This window comes from Meleagris gallopavo, chromosome 7 (genome assembly GCF_000146605.3).
Source record: "Meleagris gallopavo isolate NT-WF06-2002-E0010 breed Aviagen turkey brand Nicholas breeding stock chromosome 7, Turkey_5.1, whole genome shotgun sequence".
NCBI lineage: Eukaryota > Metazoa > Chordata > Aves > Galliformes > Phasianidae > Meleagris > Meleagris gallopavo.
In genome coordinates, this window is record NC_015017.2 from 5,033,583 (window position 1) to 5,044,953 (window position 11,371).

The following is an 11,371-nucleotide window of genomic DNA, read 5'->3' on the forward strand; positions in this document are numbered from 1 at the left end:
CACATCAGCACAGCCCACACCACCAAGATGCAACATCTCAGCTTCATACCGTGCTAACAGCAGCATAGACTGCACCATAGCCCTTGTGCTATTTCACACACTTTGAACTAGAAAAAGGTACACAAAATAGGCACGTCATGAGAATCACAAGGGAAGTATAGACGGCCCCAGAAAAGGCCAGCAGCCAAACAGTACACAAAGCAGGGGCAACTAGCTGGTGCTATGTGGTGTATGATCTGGGGCACAGACCTCAGTATGGTTTCATTTAGGAGAAGACAGCTTTTCTGCCACTCAAATATACCAGTGACTGCAAATTACTGCAGGGACTTAAAAAACAGAAGCAGCAAACACCATGCCTTTCTCATATCTACTGACACGAACGGGTCAGCGATATCCTTATGGATCTATTTAGATGTTAAAGGTGATCTAATATAATCAGCTTTAAAATGTCAATGGTAAAAGACTGTCCTCAAGGATTTATTACTGTTGCAGCCTTTATTCCATCCAATTTCTCAGCAGTGCTTTGACACCAGACGTCATAAGCTGCCTAACTGAAAAGATCAGGCACAAGCCAGCAGTGACTCCTCCTTCTCATCTTTTCCACAAGCTGATTCTTCAAATTCAGTAATTGAACATGACACTGGTGACCAACCATTTTCTTTGCAACCACAGGTGAGAATTTTTCTCTAGAAAGGTAAAAGGCTTTTCTTGCTAAGAGCTAAGGCAACTTGCATCATTTCAATGTAATTATCGTAAGCCAGCATCCGTGAAATGTATTTTCCATTGCATTTCCACAATTTCAGAGTTTCCTGGACCTCAAATACTTATAGACAGTTAAAACAGCATCATAAGTTTCAGAAAGTTTCACGTGTGATTTCAGTACGTGCATTTGTCACACAACCTCAGACAGTTTCAGACATACTGCTAAACTGTGTTTTCTGAACTAATGATGTTTGCCTTAGAGGCAAGCTTCTAACTGTTCTTGTAATATACTTCTTAGAAAGGAGAAGGATTTTTTATTATTGTTTAATACTTTCTATCAAACACGTAAACTTCTTTTGCAGCAAGAAACAATGGCAAAATACAGCCTTCAGGTTCAGGAATAACAACATATTGCAGCCCTCCAAAAACCCATGTGGCTCAAGAGCAGTTTTCAAAAAGTTGTTTCTACTTGTGTGAATGAAGAGCTGTGCAACATACAGCCACTATACATTTTCTGTACCACCACAGTACTATTAAGGAAACTGCAAGCCTTCACAGGCTCCAAGCTAGAACAAAAGAATAAAAAACCAACAAACATTTAGGTTGCAGCTACTGTGCATCTAGGGCCAGAAACCATGTGATGCACAGACAAGGGGTTCTGAATGAGAATACTCTACCATCCAGAAGCGAGGCATCTAATTCATGGCACCAATTCTTCTCAAACATGTCTAAAATGAGATGTGGAAGAATTTTCTACTCAGGGCAAAAAACAGGCTTGAAGACATCACAAACACACAGCTCTAACCACGCACGTGATCTTTTAAACACCCAGTTACACAAATTGCATTGCACATACTATGAAGCAAAGCAGCATTCTTCCCTTTATTGCTTAGTCATATTTTAGCACTTGATAAACCTTTTTCTTTAATTCTCACCACAAAAGATCTCAGATGTAAAAACAGGTAGAAAGGGACTTGTGCACTTCCATCGGTCTTTTTTTCCCCAGAACATAAGAAGGCTGCAGAAGGATAATTACTTAGCTCTTTGGAAAAAAAAAAAACACTGTTCTTTGGTTTCAACATTTTTCATAAGAAGAAAGAAAGTCTTGCCCCTTGCATATTTTCAGTAAGCTCCAAAAATGACTCTATTACCCTTTGGGCCTCACATTACCTTCATGTCAGTCTCTCTTGGAATGTGATCTTTGAAGTCCTCAATGGAACTTACAAGGAAAGGAATGTGGTAGGATAAGACCTAAGAGACACAAACACAAAATGAGTACAAAACATTTCCAAAGCTCACCATCAGTTACACAATACCATTATTTTACTGCATTTATTTTTTTTGAATGACTCATTTTACGCATATTAATTAGCTTATGGACTTCAGAAACTAAAGCCCAATAAAATCAAGCTGTCAGTAAACAAACTGAAAGCAGGCTTTAAAACATACTAAGAACACCAGGAGGCATGCTGCAACTACAAACGGATGGTTTTAGTGCAATATTTCTCTAAGCAGTACTCAAAAAGTACTTCTTTCCTAGAACTTGCAATTCAAGGTTCAGTTAGAATTATTTTAACCATATGTAAACCTTTCCTAAACTGTATGTATGAATTCTTCTTATTCTATTACATTTAGTAAAAATTATTCAAAAAACATTCAGTTATTTCTTACATCTCTAAGTGCCTCCTGTGCCAAAGACCGAAAAGACAAGATGACGCCAATAATTGTCATTCTCTTCAAAACACTGTCAACAGCTGAAGAGAAACAAAAACAACAGTAAACAAAAGCCTACTCAAGTTTACAAGCTCAATCCAACAAGAAATATGAAATAAAGAAGAAAAAAAATCAAAATACTGGAAATAGCATGATATTGAAGCATAGGCGTTTAAGAGCCAAAATAAATGAGCTTAAGCAGGTTTTTATATCTGAGTTGATGATGAGATTTCCTGAAGACATTCCCTGTAAGCCATTCCACAAACCAAGCTGTTACACACAGATAATGGTATTCAGTGCTAACACTAGAGCTGTGTTTTCTTGAGGCCAAAACATATCACTGTAACTATTATTTGTTAAAAATAACTGCTAATTATATTGTAAAAATCCTTTCAAATAATGTAACAACAAAGTCATCAGAAAGATACGTATCAAGAAAATTGTGCTTCCTACTTACATCTATGTATTCACTCAGATTACTGTTGTTACAGATGCATATTATCAGCCCTGATGAAAAAATAATGCTTAAAGCTCATCACATAGCACCCATACTGAAATCTCATTTTGTCTGTAGCAGAGAAGGACTGGATTGATTTGAAAAGGTCCATCAGCTTATGAGTTCACACATGGAAAAAGCAGCAATCATTTCACATCCAGAAAAAGTAGCATACATCTCATCACTCTCTTTACTGTGAGGGTGGTGAGATTCTGGAACAGGTTGCCCAGCGAGGCTGTGAATGCCCTCTCCCTGGAAGCATTCAAAGCCAGTCTGGATGGAGCTGTAAGCAACCTGGTCTAGTGGGAGGTGTCCCTGCCTGTAGCAGGGGGTTGGAACTAGAAGATATTAAAGGTCCCTTCCAACCCAAACCATTCTATGATTCTGTGATTCTGTCAACTTCATACAGAGATATTCATTTTGAAGGTGTTTACAAAGATAAGAATAGAAACAAGTCTACATTCTTTAGTAAGGACCTTGCTAGTTACCCACATGATAATCTTTTGAAGAGTGCTGCCATCTGGTCTGGCTTGTCGAAGCTGGTCCGCATTTGTGTCAGAACTTCAACATTCTCCACCACAAGTTTCTAAAGAGAAGCAAAGATTCAGGTCAGCTATATTACCTATATAGCTATATAACCTATTCTGATATGTTAATAAGATAAATGTATGACTTAGGATATTTCTTCCCATTTTCTTGTTTTCACTGAGAAGCAAAGGAAGAAAAGCAATTCTATAATCCTATGAAATAAGCTATAAAAGATGCAGCAAACTAACCTTGCTTCCAGGAAATTGCAAGAGTGTATGCACAAAGCCAAAAAACAAATTCCTATGCTGAAAGCCAGAAAGCAGAACAGATCACCAGTTTACATCGAAATCAAGCTGGGCAATTTTAAATCAATTGATGTATGAGAATCTGGCAGACACATGACATTTGAATTTAAACTCCTCAAAGCTCTACAGAATGCAAGACCGAAGGCAATAGCCCACACGCTGCTACTGAGTCAAGCTCTCAGCTTCACAAAAATAACCAGCATATTGGTTTAAAATTTAAAAGGGACAGGCAGGAATACAGTTCAAACAGTTAACTGAGGCCAACTTATAACCCCCTCTCGTTTTAACTCCAGATACAAAACCAACACCTGGTCTGGGAAGCAAAAGCAAGCACGTTGAATCCTACTCTTAATAAATTCCCCATTCCTATTCTCTTGGTGCTTCTTATCCCCAAACACAGATGTTTCTCAGTGCTCTCGGCAAGGCCAACCGTATCTGAGCCAAGCAGATGAACATTTTATTGCTTTTTTCCTCCAAATATGCAGTCATGTGCACGTGGATCCACCTTATGTTTTGCTTATCCTTAACAGTATCAGAAAACAATCTCAGAAACAATTTAAAATTGTGTTTTTTTTTTTTTTAAACCACAGAGCTACAATAACAAATATGCTGATTTTAAGGAAATAGGACAATAATAAACGGATGAAGACAGAAGCAACCAAAAAACATCTCTCCAGTGGCCTTCTGTTTTACTTGAAATGTGACAGATGTCACTGTGCATTGTCAGGAGTGATGAAATTTAACCCTCAATTCCCAGTTTTCTCACCTGGCAAATCTCATTCTAAAACTCAACAGCTGGAACGGGCACAAAGAATCAACAAGCCCACCCAGCTTAGTATTGATCACTTGGGTCAGGGTACCTGCATCCCTCCTGTGGTATCTGGGAAAACATGAGCATCCCCTCTCAATCGATATAAGGTTTCACATCTTTTTGGGCTCCAAATGTTCTAAGCAACTCAGCAGCACTAAAATTCACCGTGTTTACAGATAGAACAAGACGCTTGAAGAGGTAACCAGACACGTAGCAGAAAACTATACTTCTAAAGGCCTGGTATGCTCATAATGGCTGATGAAGAAAAAGTCAAAGTTGCTTCTAAGTACTGACTGTGCATTTTTAATAAAGCAGCACACAAATAGCTACAGAAAACTCATTACAGTAAATTAACAGAGCCTGCATAAAGTCCTGCCCACTCAGCTGCTGAACAGTGTGGTATATAGATGTACTACACGTGCAAGTGTAATACACAATAAAATACAAATGCACAGCTTTACCATTTGTGTCACGCAGTCACTTCATAAGGATAGCACGCAAACAGCTATTAAACATCCTACGGGAAGCTGAAACACAAATCCACCCTTCTTTCCACCCATGAGATCCCCAGGATTACCTTAAGCTCAGCAACCTGCGAAGAAATGTGCCACATCAGACTTTCACTTAGGAACTTCATGCCATATGGTCCCAGGAGTTCAGAAAGGGCTCTCATTTCTGAGAAATAAAATTAACTGTTCTTCAAACATTCCTTCCTGAGTTATTTGATGCTCATAACATACGAACAATTATTGTTTTAATTACAACAATCTTTTAGCTCAAACTGCATTTCAGATTTGATAACTTGCACTGTAACACAACTGCAGCAGCAGTCACTGACACGCGATACTCCTATTTCAGTTTTAATTTTTTTTTAAAACAAAAAGTAAAATGAGCTACTTCAAGGCACAGAGACAGCAGAAATAAAAATAAATGAAAATACTCTGAAAGTTAACAAGAACAGTCTAAGATAAAATGCTTTAAGAGTTACTGCAATTCCAGTCACTGAAGCTACATTTATCCCTCACAAACGTTCATAGGAACATCGAGCAAAGTTTACCTGATATGTCAGAGTATTCCTCAGCATTAAATGTTAATTCGTTTTCTGTTGGCAAATTCACAAATGCCTTCATAGCTGGAAAATAGGCTATGTGACCATTGCTGACTTGCCTTAGCAATGTTTCCAAATACCTTATCAGAAAGGGAGAAAATTTTAAGATGAAGGCATACATTCGTAGATATCTCTACAAAGATGCAATACACTTGTGCGATAAAGGAACAGCAAAGCCTGTAGACTTCAGTTTTACTTTCACCGTTGAGCTGATATCTACATCTTATTCTACAGTTTAAATGTTTTTTAACAGGAATCAAGAACAGTAAACATAAGGAGTCTGGAATTTAACAATTTCAAAAAACAGCTCACCAATGCTAGATTTTTTTTTAATTAAACAGTAATGACATCCAAAGCTCATAACAAGTGTTCATCCCAGTTACTTACCAATTTGTGTACAGACTGGTAATGGTTGGCTCACCATGACTATCTAAATGCTGGGTTTGCTGAAGCAGAACGTTGTTAAATACTCGGGTAATATCAATCTGTACATAGTTTTCTATTGACTGGAGCACTGTCATATAGGCTCTTACACTGGTTAACAGCTCTGAAGGCTTTGCAATCTCCTGTGTTGCTTGATTATACATAGTCATTCCAACGATTGACCTTTCAAAAACAAAAGGAATTACATGCCTTTCTTAGAAGGGTTAAGCAAAGATGCAGATAAAAAACTGTTCATTAATCATTTTAATATTTAAGACTACAACCCTTCTGGAAATAATGATGTGAAGACAAAGGCAAGAACAGATGAGTGTAGCAAGTGACAAGGTTTGTTTGTTTTTTTTTTGTTTGTTTGTTTTTTGTTTTTTACTTTAAGAATCACAGTAATTAAAAATTTTCTGTTATCTTTGTCTGCTACTGAGTTCTGATATTCAGATTTCCCTTCCAGCAGACCAGTAAGCCCAAATAATTGAAACAATGCTATATACTGTGCAAAAAAAAATTGTAGCAAGACTATAAATACCTAAAAGTAGATATCACCAACTTTTACCAAAACAGACAGGACTAGGAATGCAGCATCATTCTATTCAGTAGATGACATTCATTTCAATATATTGAAGTCTCCACAAAGTTAAGTGTAACTTCAGTGAGAATATGACTTCAGAGCTTCGCAATCTACCTTTAAAAACTTATGTAGTAAGCATCCAATGCTTGTAATATCAAACCAAGACCGACTTATCCTCTTTATGAATCCATTTATCTTTACATTATTTCTTACTTGGTAAAGCGGATTTCCAGGTGAGACGTTAAATATTCTCTTGGGGTAAACGTGTGCTCCCAAACCACCATGTTTGGAACGTAATTGATTGAGAAGCAGAGCTCGGAAAGTGCAGTGTGCAGTTTGTCCAGGCTTTAAGAAGTCAGTAAGAAATTAAAAATATATTTAATGTAACATATCATCATAAGAAGCATACACAGATGGAAGATGCCTCAAGATCAGCTACAGCCCTCTTCTCTCAACTTCTCTACACAATTGCAGCTCTGATGCTTGGTTGTTTCAACTGTAATTCTGTCTCAGCAGCATGTGTGCATTTAGCCATTTCCAGACACAACACTGAATACCTCTTGTCCTCTCACATAGCTCCTTTCCTCCTTTTACTTCAACCTCTACAATCTTAGCCTGTGATCTTATCCTAGCAATGATTTCCTACCTTGCTGCTTTTCCTCCCCTATCACCTATAACATCCCCAAGCTGGATTTATTCATCTTTCCCTCTCTTCCCAATGGGTCTTGATTTTTTTTAGTTCGCTAGTGTTTTCTGTTTTCCTGTAGCTACTAATAAGAAAGCCTCCCCATCCCAGCAGATAAAGGCAGCAAACTGACTTTAAGCAGCATGATCTTTCAGTCCAATCTATACAGTATCCAGCTAACAGTGTTAAGCAAGGCAGAACCAAAAAATGCCATCCACGCCTTGGGACTCACACTTCCTCAGTTGATACGACTACAGGAAACCTAACTAGAGCACGGGAACACACCCTTTCTGCTCAAGAAAGGAAACAGCCAGACTGATTACTAAGAGTTATACATTCCTACCACTCTAAGTAAGAAATTTCCGTCTCTGTACAAGGTATGAGTACCATATGTTCACAAACTAGGAAGTTACTGTGTTTACAGTCAATTTTATTGAAAGAATGTAAGCAAGAAGTGAAAATCACAAGTTTTGACTTGGGAATCGTGGTGAAAGGAACAGGAGAGGCAGCTTACTTTGTCACAACCAATCTGTTTTTTCTCATGCTTTCTACTCCTGGTTTCTCCCTTTCAGGTTCTCCTTTCTTTCCCGTCTGTTTTTTTGATTTTTTGTTCACTGCTTGACTGATGGTTTTGGCACAATGCTTTGGCAGCAACTGTGGAGGGAAAGAAATCACCCCCACGGTTAAAACCCAACCTCAAAGTAGCAATGAGATAAAAAATAAGCTTACATATAGGTGGAGACTTCATGACACAAAGATCATCTCATTTGATTAATAACTAAACAATTTAATATAAAATGTCGTCTTCAAATCACTTACCACTTTTATAAACAGAGAAATTCCTCAGGTCAGAGGAAAAAAGGTCAAAAGGAAACGGAGCCATAACACTTCACCCAGTCAAACTAACTAGCAAGCCTCAAAAAGGAATAGAAGGAGACAAAAAAAAGATACTCACCTGATCACTCAGCGTACATTGTTCTGTGCAAATATCTGTGATAAGATTTCGAGCTTGCTTAGCCATTTCATCCAGAAACATGTTACATAAGGAAAGGCTACGATCTCCAATGTGATGCCGCTGTTAAAAAACACAGAAGTTGGTCGTCACTTTCCTCTTAGTTCCACACTTCTCAAAAAATGCATACATTGCTCTGCAGCTCATTCACACTCAAAACTGAAGTGACAAATAACACATTAATAAGTCCTTAATAACCTCAGCTCCTTTCATCCTCCATGATAATTTTTTTACTGAGACATCCTGAACTGTGAAATTCTCAGTCACTGACATAGCGTGTCATATATTAAAAAAGCAAAAATTTCTTTAAAAGGAGACAAGTTTTTATAAGCAGATTTTCATCTTCAATTTTGAACTACATCTGAAGCATCCAATACTCTAGGTTTCTGCAAATCTCAGATTTAGTATTGGTACAAATCAATGAAGAGAAGAAGAATATGTAACTTAAGCTGCAGCAGAAGCACACAGTGTCATTCATACCCTCAAAGTAGTTGAATAACTGCATACATTTCTGGACTTGGTTTCTTTGTACAGGATCCACGCAAGTACAGCCTTCTGTCTTCATGAAATCCTTCTTTTGCCACTAATGCTTACTTCGTAACAGCCACGCTACCACACGTGGTATGGCACACACTGAGGATTATTTCTCCGAAACTATAATAGCTACTAAATAATGCAATTCATATGCTGAAACAACATTTCTGTTGGCTGCAGCAGAACACGCTTGCTCCAGCTGAATTCACAGCAACAAGCACAAAGTGGACTTCAGCCACTGATTCCTAGTTGGTACTAGAATGGTTCTGAAAGACATTTCCTATCCTGAAGGGAAGCTTTCCTGGAAGCTTTGTCATAGTTGCCTAACATAAATAAGGAAAACCTCACACTACGTATAGTCTACCAGATCTAATAATTACATATTAACACTTAAGAATGAAAAGACACTTTCACAAGCACCTATACCAGACTGGCCATGCTAACCCTTAGGGTAATTCCAAAGTCTATGGGCATACAGGCAATGTACTAAAGGATCTATTTCATTACATAAAAATACAAAACATTTTCTCAGAATGAAACTTGCTTTAACAAAGGATCAATTTTTTGGAAGCAGCGCTCCACATTTTGCATTTCTGTTTCTAACCAGAAAAGAAAATACAGCAATATGAATGCTCACATTATACCGTGTATCACTTCGGATTACATTTTTAAAGACTTGCTAAGGAAAACAGTATAACAAGCCGTGAAGAATTCCCACTTGCTATTTCACTTTTAGAACTAGGAGTTTATAAACAATGAAAGAAAAATTCCTGCTTACAAGTTTAACAGGCATACAGCATGTATTCAGCACCCAAGCCTGAATGACTCAAAAAAGTAATTTCACCTTTGTACCTTAACTCAATCTCTCTCTAAAGCAAAGATAATCATACTTCAGAAAACAATTCTGAGCTCAGTAAAGTACTGAACTTCCCTTACTTGAACTTCCCTTTTTTACCGCTTTCCTCCCTCTAATCCTACGCTGCTACAACAAATACCTCGCAGTCCTGAGTACCAGTACTTTCCACTTTAAGCCAGAGCTGACAATATCCAAGACAACGTATTGAAAAATTACCTCTTCTGGGCACAGTTCGTGGGTGCAGCTCATAAAATGAGTACAAAGTAGTGGGAATGCAATTGAGTATCTTGATTGAGAGGGAAGCTCCAAACACTGCTGAAACATCTTCTCAAAAGCACGGCTATAAAAACTGATCAGAAATAGACAATTTAATGGAATACATGCGTAACTCTGCTGCAAAGGAAGTCTACTTACACAAATCAAATGTGCTGCTAATGCCAGGTATGCCATTATAACATGTGGTATCAAAAAGTGCATCGTGTTTTCCAAGACACATTTTGTTTACATCTCCTACTAGGATATTATTTTTATTCTGATGTTTAACACACAGGCACTGCAAGAATTGGCAGCTTTTGCTACAATTTGTTATGTAAGAATTCACAAGTGACCCCATATCAGTTATGTGGCTGTTAGAAGAATTTGACAGATCTTCAGAAATACTTTCTTCAAACTCATTCTGGTGAACACTAAGACGATATGTATTCCCTAGCCGCTTTTTTTTTTTACCTAGAGTAACACTGAGAAAGCTTCTCAAAGAACAGAATTTTCACACTGGGACTTACAGTGATTTATTTCAACTACTGCAGATATTGCAAACATGTAGTTATTTGACCTTAAACAGTCAGAAAAAGATTCCCATCTGTATACTTCCTGATACTGTTCTCACAGAGCTTTTTTCAAGAGCAAGACATCATTCATTTACTTTTTCCTAATCAGTGCAATGCTGGCAAACTTAGAAAAAGAAAAACAAAGAAATAAAAATAAAAGCAAACTACGAAAAACCATTATACAAATGGCAATGCAAGACTGGCTCTTCCTGATTGGGAAAAGGAGAAGAGAAAAAGAAAGGAGTCAACTGCTTTTTCTTTTCCAGAGCAGAAACTCAGTGGACAATCGGTGCACACAATCCTCTATCGAAGCTCATTAGGCCACACTACTTACACAGTAAGCAATTCTGTGGAGTGTTGCTGTTCTTTGAAATAAAAGGCATACAAACTTCATGTTAGGGTTAGAACAAAAGAAAGTGCAAATTAACAAACCCCAAACTCTATAACACCAACCATCTTATAGAAAAACAACAGTTAACCAGAATTTCATTTGATTCTCCTACTGAAATATCCTCCTACAAAGCTTATTAATTGAAACTGAAACTTGCAAGAACTAATCAAACAATAGTTATCAAAAATAGTTGCTCAGGTTTGCAACTTACCAAAATATAGAAAGATCTGAGGTTTCAACCAACATCTCCACCAAAGAATCTACCATTTTTGTGTGGAAAATGATTGTATTCATCATTTTGCCTAGTTCCCTGTGGTCTGCCAGTCCAAGAGAAGCTTTAGAGACACTGGTGTAGGCCTGGACAGAAACAAGAGAAAAAATAAACCTACTGTTTCTT

General features: G+C 37.6%; 1 protein-coding gene across 3 annotated transcripts in view; it reads right to left on the reverse strand.

Annotated features, from left to right (window-relative positions):
• Window positions 1-11,371, reverse strand: part of NCKAP1 (NCK associated protein 1) — a 70,928-nt gene that overhangs the window by 10,429 nt on the left and 49,128 nt on the right. For all 3 annotated transcript variants that reach the window (XM_010713335.3, XM_010713331.2, XM_010713337.2), the window contains 11 exons: window positions 11,186-11,331; window positions 9,973-10,105; window positions 8,310-8,429; window positions 7,869-8,008; window positions 6,883-7,014; window positions 6,051-6,269; window positions 5,613-5,743; window positions 5,133-5,230; window positions 3,404-3,497; window positions 2,374-2,456; window positions 1,873-1,953 (listed from right to left, as the gene is read on the reverse strand). In XM_010713335.3, coding sequence (XP_010711637.1) covers window positions 1,873-1,953; window positions 2,374-2,456; window positions 3,404-3,497; window positions 5,133-5,230; window positions 5,613-5,743; window positions 6,051-6,269; window positions 6,883-7,014; window positions 7,869-8,008; window positions 8,310-8,429; window positions 9,973-10,105; window positions 11,186-11,331 — 1,377 coding nt within the window. The remainder of the gene's footprint in view (window positions 1-1,872; window positions 1,954-2,373; window positions 2,457-3,403; window positions 3,498-5,132; window positions 5,231-5,612; window positions 5,744-6,050; window positions 6,270-6,882; window positions 7,015-7,868; window positions 8,009-8,309; window positions 8,430-9,972; window positions 10,106-11,185; window positions 11,332-11,371) is intronic.